This window comes from Curcuma longa, unplaced genomic scaffold, assembly GCF_044706935.1.
Source record: "Curcuma longa cultivar G26 ecotype Majalengka, Jawa Barat unplaced genomic scaffold, ITB_CL_G26_1.1 contig_14126, whole genome shotgun sequence".
Lineage (NCBI taxonomy): Eukaryota > Viridiplantae > Streptophyta > Magnoliopsida > Zingiberales > Zingiberaceae > Curcuma > Curcuma longa.
The window spans coordinates 39,036-61,713 of record NW_027429672.1 but is presented as its reverse complement, the minus strand read 5'-3'; the positions used below and the strand labels follow the sequence as shown (position 1 = coordinate 61,713).

At 36.5% G+C, this 22,678-nt stretch overlaps 2 protein-coding genes across 2 annotated transcripts; both read right to left on the bottom strand.

Annotated features, from left to right (window-relative positions):
- Positions 1-3,625: 3,625 nt before the first annotated feature.
- LOC141816033 (uncharacterized) lies at positions 3,626-4,737 on the bottom strand. Its single transcript, XM_074703865.1, has 3 exons — positions 4,681-4,737; positions 4,502-4,577; positions 3,626-4,413 (listed from the first exon to the last, which is right to left on the bottom strand). The coding sequence occupies exons 1-3, from the start codon at positions 4,720-4,722 to the stop codon at positions 3,626-3,628; spliced, it is 906 nt and encodes a 301-aa protein (XP_074559966.1). The 5' UTR covers positions 4,723-4,737.
- A 10,151-nt stretch (positions 4,738-14,888) lies between these two features.
- Positions 14,889-15,348, bottom strand: LOC141816034 (FCS-Like Zinc finger 5-like). The gene is made up of 2 exons (XM_074703866.1): positions 15,158-15,348; positions 14,889-15,084 (listed from the first exon to the last, which is right to left on the bottom strand). Exons 1-2 carry the CDS (start codon positions 15,346-15,348, stop codon positions 14,889-14,891), a joined length of 387 nt encoding a protein of 128 aa, XP_074559967.1.
- Positions 15,349-22,678: the final 7,330 nt, after the last annotated feature.

Genomic DNA, 22,678 nt, shown 5'->3' with positions numbered 1-22,678 from the left:
ATGATTTATTTATCGAATAAATTTAACAGAACCAACGACTCTTTATCTAATAGTCAACGTTTTAAATTTTTCATCCAATTGAAAAAAAAATATCCTATATTAAGCCGTAATTAAAATTTGAATCTTTGTTACATGAGTATTCTATTGGGCGTCGTATTAGCATATCATGCACAAGGATAAATTATTATGGCTTATTATTAATTTTTTATAATTCAGTATCAACATCTTACAATTCGATGGATGCCTTTTTCTCTTGATTCGTTCACCGTGAACGTAGTTAAAAGGAGTAGATGATGATTTCGATAGCCTAGATGGAGAATCAATTACGTCGGGAGACAAACGACTATAGGTGGTAACACTTTGACTTTGCAAAAAGATAATATTCATGATCCAAGACAATATAATGATTGCTAAGAGAAGACCCAATATATAAGAAATTAACAAAGAAGGATGTGGAGAATAAAAGCAGAGAAGAGGAAGGACGAGATCGATCATCGATGGGTAGTGAGGAGAACAAATTTGTAACATGGGTAAGTGATTGACAAAGTTATGTAAGTTTGTATTGATAAATTGATGCCCCTGGAGCATAATTGAGTTGGTTATGATGAAGCAAAGTTGCAGAAGTGGACAAGGATTCGAATCTCGATGAAGTCGAGACAATGTCCTCCTTTGTTATGGTCAACTTCTCGATTTACCTTCTCACAAATGGTCGTGAGACCGACTGTGTGGAGCTACTGGGATGGCGGATTATATTTTTTTTTACAAAAGTATTAATAAATTGATAACCATACAGCATTCATCAGCTGAAAGACGAGCGGGGTATAGTTGAGTTTGTTACGACGGAGCAGAGTTGTTGAAGTGAACAAGAGTCAAATCTCGATGAAGCCGAGGCAATACTCTCCTCCGTCGTGGTCAACTGCAGTTTCTCGATTTACCTCCTCACATATGGTCGTGGGATCGACCGTGTGAGACTGCTGAAGTGACGGATTCTACCTTTTGCTGAAATATTGATAAATTGATAAAATTATAACAAATAATTATCAAGGTTATAGACAAAAAAAAACATTATGTATTGATCGTGAATATTAACCATAAAAGGGTACACACTACGAAGACAAGTAATTAAATCTTCAAAAGTACTTGTAAAATTTCATATTAATATTTCTCTAATATGCTCAATTTAGAAGTTAGCTGTAAATATTCTATTAAGAAGATAATAAATAATAAATATTCATCGTTAATCTTTTTTTGTATCCTTCACTATTAATAAATTTAAAAAGTTAACAAATAATGATGGAAATTTGTTTTATATTTGGTTTGAACCATAGCCCTCGTTCAAAGAACCGAGTCAACAAGGACACAACTGTTTTCCAGTGACATTAAACTAAAGAAAACACTTGACACATAAGAAATTAAAACCCTATACTTTAATACTTGTTATATTGAGTCGCTAGAACATTACCTATTACCTACAAGACATGTAGTTAAAGCCCCACTTAACCCAACACTTAAAAGGCTTTGATGTTTTGTCTTCATTCCTCTGTTTTTTTTAATCAATGCAAATAAATATAAAATAAATAAATAAAATATCAAACTATCGTGCGTGCGTGCTCTTCAAAAATAATTATCGAGAAATGCAAAAGGACCTAAAAAGCATTTAAAAAAAATAATATCAGTCTAACACTCAAATTAAGATTTTATATAAGAAAATAATTTAATAACTGAAAGAAATTAAGATTGATTTGTGTTATCTATGATGTAAGTCTTTTTTTTATAATAGTTAATCTTCAAAATATTAGCATTTGGTTTAGAAAATATTTCGAGATACTTATTTTAATTTAGAAAGATTTTGTCAATTCTTATCCTTTGAGAATATTTTCCTATTCTTTCGAAAAAGACAGTCTTAAGCTCTCTTGATTGTGCAGGCTGACCATCTCCGGGGATTAAACAGATGAGGGTTGGTACACGATATTGAGGGAACACTGAGTGAATACCAAGGGTCGAGCAAAGGTCTACATGAAATGCCGAAGGCATGTTAAGACCGGAACTTGAGGTCGGGCTTGAGGCTGAAGAGGTCAACATGAGATGTCGGAGTCATGCTAAGACCAGAGCTCGAGGTCGGGCTCAAGGCTAAAGAGGTCAGCACGAGATATCGAAATCATACCAAGACTAGAGCTCGAGATCGAACTTGAGAATGAAAAGATCGACGCGAGATGTTGAAATCATGTTGAGACCAGAGCTTAAGGTTGAACTCAGGTTGAACAGGTTGGCCCAAGATGTCGGAGGCATGCCGAGATCGGAATTCAAAGGTTAGACTCGAATCCGAGAAGGAACCGGTATATGCTGCAGGAACTTAAAATCAGGAACCTATTCTGTAAACCTGCAGGATTGTTATATTTATATTATTATTTTCTCTACGTTTTTTTAGACTTCTCTTTTTTTTTATTTTAAAATCAAGTAGCCGTCTAAGATAATCAACGGCGAAAGGACGCTCTGCTCGAGTTCTATAGCAAAACCTATCTCTGTCAATGTACTATCCATGGTATGTCAGCCTTTCAGGTTCATGTCAAAACTCAAAATTGTAGCTGTGCCTGTGTGGGAGTGGACACTTGTATAATATTAAAACACATTTAAATAAATAAATTATAAAAATTGTAATTTAAATATAAAAAAAAAAGAGTAGTACAAATTTATTCATTTACCCAATTAAAAGAATTTTAGTTATTGAAAAACTTTTTATGATATGTTTGTAAGAATGTTACGATTAACATAAATGGAACTGCTAAAATTTAATTTCTTTCGTTAACTATATTGCTTGTGTAATTTGTTTGAGATTATAATTATAGAGTTTATACTTTTTACAATAGTAACAAAAAAACGAATGACGACAAAATAAAATAATTGTATTTATTGGTATCAAACTGAACAGCATTTATCATGACAAAAAAAAATTGCGACTGATAACAAGCTAAATCCAAAGTTTAGGAGTAAATGAATCCAACAAGAATAAGTTTGATATTTAGTTGGGTAGGAATATATATCAGTACATATCAAAAATAAATAAATAAATATAAATAATTTATTAAATTAAATAAATATATTTATGTTTATTTTATTAATATTCATAAATAGTATATTATTTTTGAATAATAGTTAGGAATTTTATTAGTGAACTATATTTATCAATAAATTTTGTATCAATTTAATAAATAAAATTTTAAAATATACAAATAAATATACATTATTAAATTTAATAATCAATAAAATAAATTTTAAAATATATAAATATCAAATAATTAAATAAATTTAAATTGAAAGGGAATATATAAACAAACAAACGAATCAAATACAAACCAAATTTGAATCAGAATTCAAATTTAAAAAAAAATTAAGTCAAACTTACTAATTTTGTTAACTACTTAATTTTTTTAAACTCGATTTAATTAGACTCAATTAACTTATCAAATAAATTTGGGCTCGTATGGCCCTGGCAAAGCTCACTTCCTCCAGTAGTATAATCAGCTAAATTAATTTACACATTAACTAAACTACCGAGGCTTCAACTTCAGGTTTTCAACTACAAGCGAGTCACAAAACATTTATAAAAACAGAGAATGATGCTCTGTTACATGATGCTGCAAACGCCGGAGTAATCATCACCGGAGTAATAACAACACGAACCTGCTACCGCCGCCACCGGAACCGGAGGCGGTGGAGAGTACATGAACCCGTTCTGCAGCACCGGAAACTCCGGGTGGAACTCTCCGCCAAAGCTCACGCTCGGTTGCATCGAGCTGTAGCTCACCACGTACGACGGCATTTGAAGTGGGCAACTGGACGCTTCCGGCGGCAGCGATGAAGCTGTCCCTCCGACGTTGTTGGAGACTTCTTTCTCATCGTACTCTTCCTGCTCCGCAGTCACTTCGGATCCGCCTCCACGCTTGCTTTTTGTCTTGCCGCCGCCACCGCGGTTGTTACCGTTGTGATCACTGTCGTCCTTTTCCGTCTTCTTAGCCTTCTTTTTGCCCCCGCCGACACCAGAAGACGCCTCCGTCGCCTTCTTCACTCCTTGGCCCTCGTTCCCCGGCGGTGGAGGAGAGTCCTTCCCGCCCTTCTTGGCGGCTTTCCCACCACCGGCTGCTTTCTTCGAAACAGGGAAATCAACGCGTTTACTCTCAATGCTAGTGCCGGTCTCCGTTGGTGACTCGTCATGCATTTTTTCGTTGCTGTTTTTGTTATTTTTGTGAACATCGGCCGCCTTATCCTGTGAGGCGAAAGGCGACTTCTTCTCCTGCCAGAGCTCTGCGTGCTTGCCGGCTTTGATGAGGAGACGCTTGATTAGCATCTCCGCCTCCACATTGCCGGTCACCACCACCTTGTGCTGCTGCGAATCCACCGTAGTCTTGTAAACTCCTGAACCAATCAACACGACCAAAATACATATATGAAATTGTTGAGGAGGTTTTATTGTGCATATTAATCACAGCAATGCTCTTAATACCTTCCATGGTTTGGAGGACTTTCTTGACCTTCTTCTTGCAGCCTTGGCAGTGGATGGAAACCTTGAGAATCCAAGTCTGGAGACCACCCAAATCACGAAGAGAATAGATCGATTTTGCATAAAATAGAAAAAAATAATAATGCGCTCCAGTAGTGTCGGTGAGGAAGAGGAAGGAGTACCTGATACTTGAGTGGCTCTACGCACTCTTCAGCTGTTGCCATGGAGGACAACAACAACAACTGGGGACAACAACAACAACTGACTTGGGCTTCGCTCGCAAAGAGAGGTGGTTTGGGGCAATGGCTGCTCGTGGCATGGCATGATATATAGAGAGGAAACTCAGAGCTAGGAAGTATTTGTATATATGGGTATATATGTATGGTAGCGCAAGGGAGTTCGGTATTGGGCGGGGATGAATATGATACATCAAATCATGCCTGGTTCCAGCATTTTAATTTAACAGGAGACAGAAATGATTCTGGTTGCGAACTAACATTTTAATCGATTCAGAAACGGAAAATAAAACGACGCAAAAAATCGCACGCTGAGTTCTGCAGTGCCAAGGATCCAGATTAATTAATTTAATCTGTTGAATCTCATTGGCATGTATGTGGCTTTGGATGATATAAATAACAACCCTACAGTACTATTATTGTGTAAATCCCTTTCATAATCCTTACTCTACTGAGTAATTAATTAATCAATTATTTAAAATGTAAATAATATTATTTGAGGAATTGATTTGGTGGCACACGACTGCTGCCCGTAGGGATTTGATTATATTATATTATATTTATGGTGTGTAATCAATCATTCGTGTCATTATCAATTGTTTCATTAATCCTCATAATAACCAACCACCAGGTCGGACGCACAATTCCACATAGCTTGCGTGAGATACGTAGTGGGATTCATGTCTTCAAAAGGTTCCCCAGAACAGCAGAATCAGATAGTTGCAGAGTGATAATGGCACTGCATCTGCATGCACTCATTTCGCTACAGCCAGCACAAGACAATTAATTAAATCGAAAGCTGTTCCAGGACGGCAAATTATTCACTCCGCATTTAATAGATTAATCGTATGTGTCCTTTGATTGCTTTGCTCTATTGAATGGGCGGCCTCTATTCCAAAGGGACCTTCAGTACTTGGGACATATGCGGCCAATTAGAAACATGTTTATTTCCTATTCTTGGATTAAAACAATCAGTAGTGATGCATTTAATTATTTATAAAATAATTATCAGTTTAAAAAAAAAATACATTTGTTAGGATCCAAAAGAGAAATTAAAATATATACGAGAAGAATATTATAGGGGCCAAAATGAAATAAGCTGTGATGATGATATTTAGTAAGATTTTGAATATGTATTGGCTTAGTGAATTGAGCCAGTGATTAAAGTGTTAGAAGGATGAAGAGCAATAGGTCGAATGTAAACAAGAAGAAGAAACAAAAAAAGTACACGAAATTGTAAATTGAAGGCTGACCGCCATTAAAACCTATCACCATCACTTTCCCGCCTAAAGTATCGTGATCAATGCATTAAATAATTGGAGGACATGGGTTGGTAGGGAAGAGTACAATCAACCACCCCCTCAAACATCCTCAATGTTTTCCAAAAAAATATTTCCAAAAAAATATTTTCTATTGGATGAAATTTAATTTTTTAGGTTTATGTCTACATTAGGAGGGGAAAAGGAAAATATGTAAAAAAATATTTTACCTTATTTACTTTTATCTCTTCGTCGGTCGTAGAAAGAATATAGTAAAAATACAAGATTATCTTCTCATTCATGGTTACTACGTACCATCTAATGCCCATGCACCTTGATCTCGGCTCAGTTGACCTCGCTTAAAATTTACCCCAATTGTGGCGTCTGATCTTTGTTGAAAAAATATGGAAAGAAGAAAAAAAAAATTGTATCCTTCTCTTTGTAGATCGTACTGTATCATTCATTCTTCAGTATTGTACATCTCATCCATTTACATGTAACTATATGCTTAATTCGCTGATAAATTGAGAACTTAGTGAAGAAAAAAAGGACTAGTAGTGAATAATAAATAAATAAATAAATTTTGCCCCATGTTCACATGCTCCACAATTGACAAACTATTCATGATAAGTTTGTGTACTTTTGGATATTGTGATTGATTTGGCTGAGCTACCAAGATTCTTGCTGCACAAACTTGTCTCCCTCCATCTATTTTTGAATACAACATGGAGTTAATGCATCTCTCTCTTCGGTCTCCGCTTAAATCATAATTAATTTCTGGACAGATTTCGATACTTACGCAATTACATGTTTAAAAAGGAGAGACAAAGGCCTGCAAGATCCACAAGTGGGTCCATATTTTGACGGTTGTAGATTGAAGGGCCCGATATAGATATATATACATATATTTCAATCGCAAATATTTGGTTCAACAATGTTTAATTTGTAGCGTGAATCACACATTAATATGGACTTAGTGAAGTTCTTTTGTCCCCGGGGCAATGGTGCAACGGTAGGATATCCGGATTGTGATCCAGGGACCTGTGGTTCGATCCCCAGCTATGGCGTATTTGCAAGAATTTTCTTCCAAATGGGGAACGCAATCAAAGGATGCTAGACATCTGGATTGGCCGCCGTATGCGCTTCTCGATTTACCCTAGTGGTCGATGGGAAATTTTCGTGGAACCGGATCGGCCACCCCAGGAATTGAGTCCATGAGACTGACTGAAATTTATCATTTTTTTTAATGAAATTCGTTTTTATGTGGGCCCCACTCCTTAAATTGTCTCCTCTTTTTACTCTATTTCATTGTCAATGCCACCTCATTCCTTGCAAAATCAACCATTATCTCACACTAAACAACTTAGTCAATTTAGGATGGAAAGAGCTCCATTTCTTCAATAAAAAGTGAAATTCGTCGACCTCACACAATCAATCCTATAATCATCTGTGAGGAAGTAAATTGAAAAGTTACAGTTGATCGTGACGGAAGAGGGCATTATCTCGACTTCACCGAGATTCGATCTTTGTCTATTTCAACAACTCTACTCTATCGTAATTAACTCAGCTATACCCCAGAGGCAAGGAGCTCCATCTCTTCTGTAAAAGGTGGAATCCGCCACCTTAGTGACCCCACACGATCGGTCACACGACCATTTGTGAGGTAAATCGAGAAACTGCAGTTGGTCACGACGGTCCCACAACCATTTGTGAGGTAAATCGAGAAACTGCAGTTGGTCACGACGCAGAAGAGTATTGTCTGACTTCGTCAGGATTCGAACCCTTCCCTCTTCTGCAAATATGAAAGAGCTCCATCTCAATTCCATGGAACCTATGAGATCCTAATTAAATTAATTAGTTGTTACTATATATTATCTACGCTTCTTCACAATGTCATCGATCGCCTTCTTATTCCGATTCTGATCCATAAATTGGGACTTTCAAACCATGGAACGCTGGATGATCTGCAAGACAAGGCCACGAATTCGCATAAAGAGGTACCCAACACGCCAAAAGTCATTTTTTCCCCTGGATATTTAACACCGTAACACGATCGTGTTTGACATCTTCCCGTTCCAGGTTCAAGGGTTTCGGAAAGAAGGGACTAAATTACACAAAAGAAGTGGTCGCAAAACATGAAGATCAAGTTGGTGGGTGCTCTCCATCTTGTTGATTTTAGTTCTTATCATTTGGGTCTCTGTGTGCCATGGATTTGACTGCAACAAGCAGAATAGCTGACCAAAACGATTCCAGGACCAGTTATAGTTATAATCAGTCACACTCGTGAGAAAGATCAAGGAAAGAATTTCAGAACAAAACAAAACAAAAAAAAAAAGATTCCAGCTCTGCATATTTGCCAGCTAGGACTGTATTTAGCCTTTTCTTCATGTCCATTCTCAATGCATGGTTGATCTTGAATTGTATTCTTTATATGGTATATATTGTAACGAATTGGCCTTGCTATGGCATACTGTTGCAAGCTATTTTATTTTTTAAAATATATTGTGAAATGGGTCCTGTTTAATTAAGAAAAGCATACTTAGCTTGTTCATGCAGTGTGTCCTTACCTTTGCACCAAAGCAAGGAATAGCTCTCTGGGCTGCTTAACGCCCACTACTCTCGCGATCAGCTCCTCACATATGGATTTGGTCCGCCTCCTCACTCTCCTCGCCGGCCTTTCTTCCCTGAGCTTGCTCAGCCTGGTGGTGCTCAAGAAATGGCACCGGCAGCAGATGATCGCCGACAGGCTCCGGCGTGTCGGGGAGGCGCTGGAGCAGGCGGAGGAGCGGTTGGTGAGGTTCCAAGAGAGGCACGATCGAATCCTGTTCCAGATCAATTCGCATTACCTGTGTCACAGGGAGATGGAGGCGGCGCTGCGTAGGGCTGAGAGAGCCATGGAGGAAGCTCTCCAGTTCTGCACCCAGCTCCGCCGCATGCAGATGAAGCTCCTGACGCTGTACTCTACCGCCGCCGCCGCCGGCTGCCTCGGTGATCAGTTCACGGTCAGTTCCTGTGTCGAGGAGTAAAGGATTTGACGTCCCTTGCAATTGCAATTTGATGGATGCACAGCACTATATGGTGGATTATTTCATTTCTAAAAAATGAAGAAAATAGATAACATTCAATCGAGTCTACAATTGTACTCCTCTGTCAATTCATGCTCGGAGTAGCGTAAATCAGAAAACTTGATGCTCCGTCACCACAATTTTTTTTCTCCGTTTTAAAAAACAAAAATCTGTGTTTAATTAAATAAATCATGTTTGCACGTTAACAATATATTAATAAAAGATTGATAAAAGAGTATATATACATCTTTATATATATTTATATTATTTAAATTAAAATAAGAATGATAATCATCTAACGGTAGTCTATCAAAAATAAGATCTAAACATCGATAATCTTTGTGTTCTGTTCTATACCCAAGAAAATAACAAAGATGAACACTAGGTTCTAATTTAGTGTGTTCATGTGGATTAAGAAGAACAAAACAAGCACAATAAAAAAAATTTAAGATTTGAATAATTATAGTTTTTCAAAAGGAGATATATTTTGAAGAATTGGAGTAGATAGACAATTAATAGTGTAAATAAAAATAAGAGCAACTTCTCCTCAAAATTTTTTAAGACAAGATACAGAAAGAAGTTGAGCACGAACAGATAGAATCCAATATATGACAGTATTTGCGCTCTACTCGACTATTTTGTTAAGAGATATAAGGACAAGATATCTGGAGAATGGTTTCTTGTTATTTGAGAAACCGGAGAAGAATGGAATCTTGATACTCCATTGCATTGTCAATATAAAAAAAATTTATTGGATAAGAAAATTGAGTCTTAATCATATCAACAAAAAAGTTAACATAAGTTTGAAATAATTCAGATCTATATTTAAGAAAATATATCCATGTAAACCTAGAATAGTCATTAGGAGTAGGAACAGGACTTCAAATATCAGAGTAAATTAAACCAAAAAGAATGTCACAAATAGAGTTATTATTAACTTGTCCGGCCAACCCAATCATTCAACTTGCTTAGGCATACCAAACCTATATGGGCTAGCCCATTGCTCAGGCCATTCAAGTAGGTCGTATGTCCACTAATTAGATTGTGTGGCTCCATTGGCTCATTTAGTTTATCCGGCCCACTTGACCTGTTGACTCGTCTGACATATTTGAATAGGTTATACCAAGCACTCAAATGATTCACTAGTGATTGTTAAAATAGATCACACCACCCAGACCACTTGGCAAATTTGGATAGGTTGCTCTGCTTAGACCACTCAACCTATCCAATAGGCCAAATTGCTTTGGCTCAACTGAATTATCCAATGGGCTTCACCAACTAATCCGAATCATTCGTTCTTCTTAGACCTCTTCAATCACTTAGCTTGCAGCTCTAGATTGTTTAACAAATTGGCTCGAGCAATTTGAATTGTCATTCTAGTTGGTTTAACTGAAGCAATCTAATATTTTAGTATAAAATAGCTTTAAAAAGTTATTTTTAAAATAGTTTGGAATGTTTAATATAATTAGATTAATTGATCACATCTATATCAAGTACCGATTGAACCAATTTATTATTCAGTTGGTATAATTAAATTATTAAAACAATCGATTATGTTATAGGAATAATTAAATTATTAAAACAATCGATTATGTTATAGTCAGGAATATGAAATAGCTGAGTAAAGTTAGTTTTGAAATAGATTAATGAATAATTATTTCATTTGAATTTAAAATAATTATTTGTTATGAATAGATATTTTATGATAAATTTTTTTATCAAATAATTTTATGATGAAATTTTCTATCAAATATAAAAATGTTAGTTTATAAATCAAATACAATATAAAAACATATTAATATTTTTTCTCCTGTCCAATCACGAAGAGAAAGAGGAAAATAATTTGTCCTCTAATTTCAAGAATATTGTTTTGGAAATCATCCAAGCAAGTAGAAAATCTAAAGTATATCGTCTAATTAGGGTACCTCAGCCAGACTTGGGTGGTGAGTCAACGGTTGAAATATTATATTTTTAACAAAGGGCTTATTTTCACTTCTGTTAGAATCGTTCTTATTTCATGCACTTTATTTTTCTTCTTCCTTTACTGAAAACTACTAAGATATCTCTTTTATTTGTTTATATATATATATAAAAGCAAACAGAACACTCTATTTTTTCTCTTTACTCTTTTGCAGAAAATAAATAGAGATAAAGCAACAAAGTCTAGAGTTACTGGGTCTTGTAGCGGGAGCGCTAGCGGGAGCTTCTCCCGGAGCTCCGCCGCCTTAACCTACGAGCCCACGTTGCTGGGCCTGTAACAACCTATCATTGGATCCGACTCTCAAGAATTCAGTAACGACAACAAAGAAGTGGAAGTAGAAGCAGAACAAGTGGTGTTGGAGGATTTCATCACCACCGTCGTCTTCTTCTCCATTGCCATGCTGCGACAGAGTATACTCTTTTGAATCCATTATAATACATCGTTCATTAAGTTAACATTACACACACATATAGGGGGAGACTGTTATATGTATAAGTTAGAATTAAAAGGCTACGGCATACCTATTAAGAAAGAAGGTGATACCTTGGGAGAGGACAGAGAGATAACGAGCCATCGTTAAAGAAGCTTGGTTGTTTCTTTCTTGTATGAGTTGTGTTTGAAGAAAGGACCAAGTCGAGCTATTCTATCGGTGTCTGATTTCTGTTGCTTGATAGGAGAGGATGTAATGTTGGTTTTGATAAAAAATAAAAATCTACAATATCTAATTCATGATATGACAAATGAGAAAAACACGATATACGAAATTAGACGTTAGAAAAATACCTGGATCAGAAGATGTCGATGAGTTCATCTTTGTTTCTTTGAGAGAAACTTAGACAATAAAGAGAAAAGTAGAGAGGAACTGCTTCTATCACCCGCCGTAGACAAAAAATTACGTGTATGTCTCAATGGGGCGACAATCCACTTATATTAGGGTTAGGAGTAGTGTCTCTACAGAAATTAGGAAATAATGGGCCAAGCCTACCCATTATAGCTAAGCCCAATATATAACATCCTATTAATTATGCTAGTCCACATAAATTATCCAACATTCTCCCACTTGGACAGCATAATACATCAGATTAATCAACAATATGTGACCATAATAAGATGCCAAAATAAGTCAACACATAACACGAAAAGGTCCAAAATGGAACTATAAGCATCTTAATAATACAGAAAATCACATTCGAAGGAATAATGATATCATGCATTGTAAAATACTTATATCCTGTGACCCAACAACAAAATGGAATATGGATAAATGAGAAAGCCCAACAAAATGACATGTCAAAATTTGAACAAAGTGTTATTTCCCAGTAAAATGACCCAAACATCTGCCCAAGATGTCATATAATAACAACAAAATTGAGACTGGGTCCGAAATGTCTCCACAATATACAATATGTCATCACAATATATATACAACAGCAGTTATTATTTGAGCAATATCAACAGTAGTTATTATTTAAGCAATATCTCAATATTGTTCAATATCTCAAATATTATAAATATGAGGTCATAACAAAACATAAGCATAAACTCCCACTAACCTAAAATATCAAAAGGCCTTACTACACTCATACGGGTTACATGGTCAACAAAAGCTTTAACAGTTATGCCTTTGGTTAGGGGATCAACAATATTAAGCTCTGATACCAATTGATAAAAAATAAAAATCTACAATATCTAATTCATGATATGACAAATGAGAAAAACACGATATACGAAATTAGACGTTAGAAAAATACCTGAATCAGAAGATGTCGATGAGTTCATCTTTGTTTCTTTGAGAGAAACCTAGACAATAAAGAGAAAAGTAGAGAGGAACTACTCCTATCGCCCGCCGTAGATAAAAAAAATTACGTGTATGTCTCAATGGGGCGACAATCCACTTATATTAGGGTTAGGAGTAGGGGTCTCTACAGAAATTAGGAAATAATGAACCAAGCCTACCCATTATAGCTAAATCCAATATATAACATCCTATTAATTATGCTAGTCCACATAAATTATCCAACAGGTTTGGGATAACGACGGAAAGGAGGGAATGATTCTTCCGAGTTCCGTCCGTGGGCCGCATGCGTCCGTCACACGTTGTGTGAAAAACAAAAAGGAAAAGACGATGCCAAATTGAATTTGTAATCCGCCGTAGTGTCCTTTCAGTCTCGCCAACGGGTTCCTTACATCGGTCGGCGGATCGCGACCTGACTATGACGTGGCTTCGCGTTAGGGGCGTCGATAGGCTGGGCCATTCACCGTGCCGCTTCATATTTTATACTGAATTCGGCTTCAGCATACATCTAAAATGCATACTGTCGTGTTTAACTGATATAATTTGATTTTGAAAAGTCCCACTTCCAACTCAGCAGGTACTTATCGTTATTAACAAGTTGTGTTTGTCAAGTGCTCTCTCTTTGGAGAAAGCATATGGTTTTTTAGGTAAAAAAATAACCATAGTCGGAAGAGGTTTATTTTAGAAAAAAAGAGAGGATATAGTCGAAATGTTTTATTTCTTTACTATAGTTTTAAGAATTACTATTCTTTTTCTTTAAGGGGTTAAAGAATTACTATTCTTTCTTTACTGCAAAATATCAATGTTTTAAAAGGCGTTCTGGAGGCGCGCCCCGGGGCGAGGCGTTCCAATACTGCCCTTGGCCGATGGAATAGGGCGTAAGTGTTGTGAGACGTACGCTTGGAACTTCAAGGCGTTCGCCTGGACGTTGGGGCGAGCCTTAGTTCCGAGGCATTAAAATAAATAATTAAATAAGTTATTTATTTATAACAAAACTGCATAGCGTAGAGGGATAGTATGTCTGACTTTGGATTAGAAGGTTATGAGTTTGATTCCCATTGTTATGAATTTTGTAAAAAATTTTCATTCCTTACAAAGAATTTAAATTAATTCAGCAAATAAACAGAAATTCTTTTTAACACGATCATTATAATAGTAATTCACTGATAGTTTTGTGTCTATATAGTTTTTCTTAATTTTATTATATCTATTTATATTTTTAAAGTGTTTTTAAAAATTAAAAATTTATATATAGTTTTGTGTCTATATATCATATTTTATATATTTAAAAATTAAAAATTTATGGGGCTTACGCCCGACGCCTCGGGGCTTTCGTCCTGTGTGGGCGGATGATAAACGCCTCGCCCAACGCCTTCGCCTTTTAAAACACTGCAAAATATTTTATGCCATGTCCGAGAGTTGTATGGAAGAATGCAACTTTGCCCTCTCCTCCATACGGTTTTCTTATTCAGCCTACCAGATGAGGTTTAAATTAGCTTCCATTTGGTCAATAACTTGATATACTGCGCTTGTGGTGCTAAAATTGATGGATTCTTGTCGCATCTAAAATGGCATTCGAATGGGCCTTCTGATCGAACTTCAAGTAGGCCTGATGGGGTACTCGTTAAACCCACTAATTTTGTGTTCTTATGGACCATATATATAGTTTCTACTTTCTACCATGATGTTGCTACATGTTTAAGAAGCTACATCAATTTATTAAAGATAATCAACATTAGTTTTGTTGTACTAGCTATTGTGTGCTAACCGTATCAGATACAATGACCTCTATCATACTCCCAAAGGAGTATGTAAATTTTAAATACTATGAAGAAAAGAAGTTCTCGTTTCGTTTAGATACTAAACAAGAGGCGAACCAACATGCCAAATTTTCATTTGAATACCAGATTAATCCAAGATAGAAAATAAAAAAAAACAATGATAACAAAGGAGGGGCATTTTGAAGAAAGCCCCAATCCAACCCAACCCAAGTCCTACTGCCCTCCCTCACTCCCCATTCGCGCTCATCCATCTCGTACTGTTAATTAGAACTACTATTTAACCCTACAGGAAGTGGAACCCAACTCCTCCGCCTGCCCCCCGTACTCCACCTTCTCCTGTCGGCTGCGCTCCACCGGAACCACTACCTCCCTGACCAGAGAACCGTACTTCTCCTCCTTCCACCCGCCCTCCTCGTCCATAAACATCCGCTGCCGCCGGCACTCCTCACTGCAGAACCCCTGGTCGCCCCTGTCCAAGTGAGAGAAACGTTTAGCTTAATTTCTAAAGCGAGAAACAGGAGTTTGGTTTATTACTTCCCCACCTGTACATGTAGATGTCATGCCCTTCCTGCAGTTTTCTCCGGCAGAGGCCGCAGCGTTCCAGAAACGAGCCGCCGGAGGTGGAGAGAGAGCAGGGCTTCTTTGGGAGAGAAGTTTGGCTGATTCTATGGTTGTATTTAGGAAAGGAAGAAGACTCTTGGGATTCCACGAGGAGAACGCTTAAGCCGGCCATCTCTCTCTCTCTCTCTCTCTCTCTCTCTCTCTCTCTCCGTTTGTGTCCCTGCTCGCTCTCGTGTTTCCGATGGCGGAGCAGCGAGAAGGCTGATTTAAAAGTGGGAGAGCGCGGTGCGGTGTGTCTCAGGAACAGCTTCTCATTGACGGGGATTGGGGAACAGCATCATTGAATGCGGCGTCTCCCTTTTGGATTCTTGCCTGCATTAAATCAAACCCGACCCGAATAGTACGTGGTAACAAGACAAGGGAAGTAAATGTGATTCCGAAACACCAAATAGCATCCGACTTGAAACTACCAAAAGTGAAATAAAATTAAATATATATATATAAAAAGAGTATTTCAGCAGGATCCCTCTTCTTTATTGATATTTACCAAAATATACCCTTGTATTCAACCAAGAAAATACACCCTTATATTGTTTTACTCACACATTTGCTACAGACATCCTAATAATTAATAAAATGGTGGGGATTGTCTTGTCCGGAGAGTTTGAGACTGAGACTGAGACTGACTGAGAAAATTTATTATGGATAATAAATTGCTGTGATCGGAGACAGTGGACATCCGTCTTTCGTGACAGGCTTCATCAAATCTCTTAAATTTTAATTTCCGGATTGGAGAAGGGGAGTGAGAAGGCAAAGAGCGTAGCGTAATAAATAGTGTTACAAAGTCGGGAAGCCTAAACCCGAACATAAACAGGAGACTACGTAGTTAGCAGACGTAGCTTTGCAGGTCTTTATATATATATATATATATATATATGCATGTCGCTACATGTTGATGGTGGACGCTAGCTTTCATTTGAATAATAATGGCCTTAATAGTTTCATATGGTCATGCGTTTTCTTTAGCTCGATCCGCGATTACATGGATTTTGACGTTTGGCGCTACAGCAATAATGAGCATGATTAATTCAATAAGAGAAGGAGAGAAGAGAGGGAAATGGAACTGATGGAATTTGTTTGCTAAATTAAAGCAAAGAAAGAAAAAGAAGAGTGGGAAGAGAATGGAAAGGACTGAAATTAATGATGAGAATAATTTCATTTTTCTTGCTCGTCTCCTCTGCCACTCATCCTTACATTGGTTGCTCCGATCCTGCGAATTGGTCATTGCTTTTCCTCCCCCTTAATTCTTCAGTACTGGTATTTCACCATCGATCGTAGCTCGGATCCGTCGTTTGTGCTTCCGCCTCATTTATTCACCTGTAGGCGTTGCACTACCTTGTCGTTGTTCCACCTTTCACTTCAGTTGCCCCCATCGAGGGCGAGTAGGACTTTGTTCGTGCCGACTAGATGAATGCAATTTGACTCCAAATCAAAATTAGACCTTGCTTGTTAAATTTTTTCTAAATTAACTAGAAGAATGGAAACTATATATATACATTTCGCCTACATCACATCATCCTCTCTTGGACTGAAGGTGTTTGACAGGAATTTTGGAGTGTGATTTTGTAAGGATTATTTGTGTCCACCCAAGTAAAGTGGAAGTGCGATGATTCTGAACCTTCTGTGCAAAACTGCCTATTTTTTCCTTTTGCTTGAATTTAAAAATTAATTGAAATAGAGAATATGTTTCTACGCCAAAACTCTCACTTTCTGCATGCGGATTTACATTTCATCGATGGGACTGAATCTCGATGTACCACCAGGTGTATTGGCTGCTTTGAACCATTTGCTTGGAGTGAAAATTTGATTGGGTACGCTTGATGATGATGTAAATCACTTGAGAAATAAGCATATTTGTTCATTAGTTCGGAATGAAAATTAGAATGGGTACAAGTACTTTAAATCACTGGAGAAATAAACATATTTGTTCATTAGTTCGGAATGAAAATGAGAATGGGTACAAGTACTATATATATTAATCACTGGAGAAAAAAACATATTTGTTTTGTAGCAGACTTGCTATAAAATCATTTTAGAATGTTTTTTTTTGTCTGCATTCTTTTATCTTAAGTTTTGGTTTGTACTAATCTATCGATACAAATTATTCATGTGCAGAAACTGAGTTACTTTCGGAGGATTGATGAAAAGCCCAAGTGAGCCAACTAGTGTAAAAATAATAGGGAAGGTGGTTATATATATATATTAGAGGAGATCATGAGCTAGCTAGACAGAAATAACTTAGCTCTAAATCATGTTCGTATAATCATATATCTATTCCTATTCCTCCCGCTTGAAATCAATCACCAGCTCCCCATACACTTGGAAACTGAAACTTCATCTTCGTGGAATCGCAATTCTTCCGTGCAAGTAAACTCAACCCAAACGGCCAGGGCATGGAACTTTGTATAGTCTGAAACTCAGTTTTCGTCAGAAATACATTCTTTCCAAGTGGGCCCTACCCAGTGAGAAAATAGTTGGCAGGCTGGTCGCATTACTGGGAGGCTCAAATCACCGTCCATGTGCCTTACGGAGCCGAAGCTAGCCAATAGTTAAAACCCAGCATGGTAAATGTCCTTCCGTTATCTCCACCTGCGTAATCCCCCCAAAACTTTAACGTCTCAAATCTAAATCACCGCTGGATCCGTTTAGGAGGCAGAGAAGAAGCAGAGATGGGCGGTCTCCGTTGAGGGGTAAAAAGGTTGTGGTAGTCCGTACGACTAAGATTCCCTCAACTTATTACAGTGGGCCTCACACTTTTGTCTCTCCCTCCCAAACCCAAATCCCAATACACTATATGGATTAAATATACAACCGGTTGATTTGTGAACCGATGGGCTACCTCAATCTGTCCTCATTCACCAGCCCAATATGAGACAATCACGAGACCATTTAATTTCCATTTCTACCTTAATCTCAACCATTTTTCCATGTGATTTAAAGTGAAGTTATTGATTTTAAATTAAAATTAAAATTTAATAATAATAATATAATTATTAAAATAGGAGATAATGAGTTATGAATTCTAAGTATTTATGATTATCTTTTATAAAAAGATGAAGAGATGACTCGCATAGAATACAAAAAATAATAATTAAGATGGAGGAGAATATCAAGTATTCTTTATGATAGTAAAGTATCTTTAAAATTTAAAGAACAATTTTACATAACGATGATTAAATTTACTATATTATGTGAAACTGAATGTTGAGCTATGAATCGAGCATATGAATAGAAGATGAGAATTGCAGAAATAAAAAGCGGATGTGCGGATATAAAAAGATGAATGAGATAAAAATGAAAATATTAAAAAGAAAGTCGAGATTGTACATATTGAGAAAAAAATTCGAAAGATACATTTAAGATAATATAAACATATACATAGTAACATAATTAACGACCAATAAATGCTTCAGTTAAGTGATGTATAAAATTATGACAAATGTATATATGAAATTAAAAAAAATTAATTAGTAATAATAAATTAGATAAATTTATTTAAATATCAATGATATAATAGCAGATATAATCTAATGATATAAAAGTATATATATATATATATATATATAGTCAACCTCATGAAACTTAATTATTGTTGTTATAGATCCAAGTGATCAAATTTCAACTTCTATATTTAGGATTCATTCTTTACAAATGATTTTGATCTAAAATGTTCAAATAGAAGTACTTCAATTTTTTTGTTTTAAAATTTCCACAATAAAACAGTAAATCTAATTATGCATTTGAAGTGGTGACTCTGCATACGTATTCAGACTCGCTAGTCGCTAAGGCCCTGGTTTCCAGATTTAGTTAATAGTCGCCGAAGATTATCTAGTGGATGGAAGGAAGAGGGAGTACGTTCTTATACGTACGTACGTATCAATGTATTAAGCAAGCGTCGCAGAATATTGAAGACTCCATCAAAATTTTACATGCAATTTCCACGTCCAACATTCTTCTGCTCCAGACCCTAAACCCTAAACCCATCCAGATTCGCGATTCGTGAAGTAGGCGTGGTCCAATCCCATCACATCCAAACTCAGATAGATAAATGTAATATCGTCTACGTCAGACACACCATTAAATATACGAAACCAAACTACTCTCCAGTCTCCCCCATTATTCTCTCACCCGACCCCGCGACCTTCAGACTGAAACACCCAGGCAACTGCCGTCTATTTCTCATTTGCGACATTTGATTAATTGCTGCTGTTGCAGTTTTCTACTTCATTGATCAACGATCACTGGACCAGAGCAGCTCCCATTCCATAGGTAAATCAGCAAATGTCGAACAACCACTCCACGAGTCACCTCCGCTAACTCCTTCGGCACCCAGAGCCATTGCTACGAGAGCACCAGAGGCAATATAATTACAGTAGGCGACTCGGCCGCAACTGACCTCTCCCTTGATCTGGATACTGCTGCTCGCCACCTTTCCCTCCTGGATCGTCTTTTAGCTATCAAATTTAGGTCACGCATCACACATGCAATCTTGAAAACATAAGGACACAAGGGCTGGCAACAAAATTTAAATTTAAGACTGCGGATATGATTTTTTTTTTTAAATTTATATTAATATAGTATAGATAAACTTAAGGTACTCTACGCACCCAACACACTTGGCCCCAACTACCTAGTCGCCTGAGATATAATCAAGCCAACCAACCTTCTTCCATCCAACCTTATAATATGAGCTAATATTTGCAATTGTTGATCTCTAGCATCTAAATACCCTGAACAACAGTACTATTTTACAAATAATGATGGATACAACATTACATTTTGCACATTATATTGATCAATTATATATATATATATATATAAACTTTAATAAAATTAATTAAGGTAATTATTGGTAAAATATACTTAGCTTAACTGAAAAGTGATTATCAAACATACTTGGTACTCTTATATTGTCAACAGCTACATTTGGCACTGTTCACTTTGAACGTAAATACACTGCATTTAAACTCATCACTTGCATAATGATGAATAGCGTGCAATCTTCCACAATCTGTGAAAGAGTTCATCCGTTATGCAGTACCTTAGACGCTTCTCGCACTAGGTTTTCAAGACAGTAGCCTACAATCAATCACACAAACTATACCAAATATAGTCCATTAAGGATAGAGATATCTCTAATACTCTCTAATGATCCTCTGACCTATGAAGCTAATTTTTTTAAAACTAATGTTTGAAAGAATTACACCATCTTGCCGGTCTACAATAGATGCTAAAAGAAAAGACTAATTTACATGTTTTTTACACTAAAAACAAGCATTCACACAATACTAAGGTCACAACGTTGCAAAGTTGATGTAGAAGATGCATTGAGTTGCAAATGTCATGCATATTCCATGCTTGAACAATGTAAAATCCTCTGTCCTTAATTTGCAAAGTTCATGCCAAGGCAGAACCTAGCTCTCGCTTCTTTCTTGTTTCCCCCTCTTATACACGATGTTTTATGGTGCCTTGGTTCACTTAATGCACTAATTAATAAGATATAGCACATAAATATGTCAAAATTATTACTTCATCGAACTGAAAATGGTTTAATTTGAACCAGGAAAGTTCTTCCCGTTCACAACCTTCCCAGAGGATGGAGGTGCTGATGAACATTCCTCCCTACTAGAATAACTAATATCTGAGGCACCAGAGACACGGTTATCCTTTTGGCATTTCAAAGATTTGCCTTCCATCTTCAATATTGGTTTCACCCAAGTGACCATTTGTATCTAACTGCACATGGTTACCCTTTTGGCATTTCTCAGATTTACCTTCAACATTGATTTCACCCAAGTGACCATTTGTATCTAACTGCACCGTTGAGTTATTTACAGGTTCCAACAACAATACAACTCGGGATTGCAGCAGGTGGAAACCACAACAGCTTGATTATCATTTATACAAACCTGAAGCTTTCTTCGGGTACATTAACAGAACCATACTTTATGTATACAGTATGCACAAATAATACATATTCCATCATTCTTCAAACGAAATGAATGAAAGTGATGTAATTTATAGATTTATGAGGATCAGGATAATGTAAGCCATTCCCTATCACCCACATTATCAACTCTTGCACTGCTAGAAGCAATAAACAATATCAGAAATAGAAAACAGAAAGGCAAAGAATCCAGAGATGATCATAAAAACAAAGCAACTGCTAGTTTTGACACAGCTTTAATTTGGAAGAATGTGCTTACAAATAACATAAATGAGCCTCAGTCCTGATAAATATACAGCTGGTATGTAGAGCACAATTTTTTGAGAAAAGAGTCTTGATAAATATACAGTGTAGGTGGCCTACCTTAATGATGAGTAGTCAATTTTATTTCCATTAGGCAATGTGGCTCTTGCATTTAGTTGACATGTAAGTGAGGAATAGAATCCTCCTCACTGAAATTTTTTTTATAGAAAATTTAAAAATTCTTTTAACATGTGAAAATGTAATAATTTCTACCCAATATGCTATACACTGCACCTATCCTCGTTGAAGGAGTCTTCTTTTTTAAGAATGCATTGCTCTGCTCTTTTTCGAGGATCTACATCAGTACAAGCCACAGGTTCCTCAAGGCTCTGTTTTTGAGAAATCAGACAAGAAATTACTCAAACACGACAGTGAAGAAATTAAAGTAAAATTGGGAAAAGATAAAATTATTTTGATATATATGTGAATTATAAATATAAGACTCCATATTTCTTTTTTGAACAATAAGGCATCAGTCAAAAGTGTTAAACTCTATAAACTGCCATTAATTCTCAAATATAATAAGACAGTTCGTACTTGTTCATATTTGATCTTTAAGGCCTGCATGGATGTCAAATGCTTAAACTTCGATACTTGTCCCCAGGAACCGTCAACTACATACATGCCCAGATATTTAACATTCTCCTACACAGAAATATTCCCTTGATAGAAAACCCTAGGACCACTTTCCTTGCTAAGAGATGAACCAATAAGTACCGTGCGCGAATATACTCAAATAGCTCTAATACTCACGAATACAACATATTATAGTGGTCACCATTCTTGATGAAGGCCTCGATGACTGGATTTAGAATGTTATTTTTCACAATATGCCGAAGAAGTTGCTCATCCAGCAAACCAAAAGAGTTGAATGGAAGGATAAGACTCACGTAGCACACCCTATATAGTTGGAACCACCAAAGCTGGACCATGATGACTCTTATAGGTAAATGGATGAAAAAGATATAATATAGCCCGTATTTCAAAAGTTAATGTTGAGACAAGATTAAAAATTTACAGCCCATACATGTAACCACTGGGCCTGACTAACTAATTGAAAATATAGTTCATTCCTAAGCATAAAATTAGTATAGCAGTTGAGAAGCTTGACCATATGACCTTCTAGATTAATCTTCAAAAGAGTTGATAGCTACACAAAAATTGAAAATGATCCTCCTCAAGAGGAATGTTC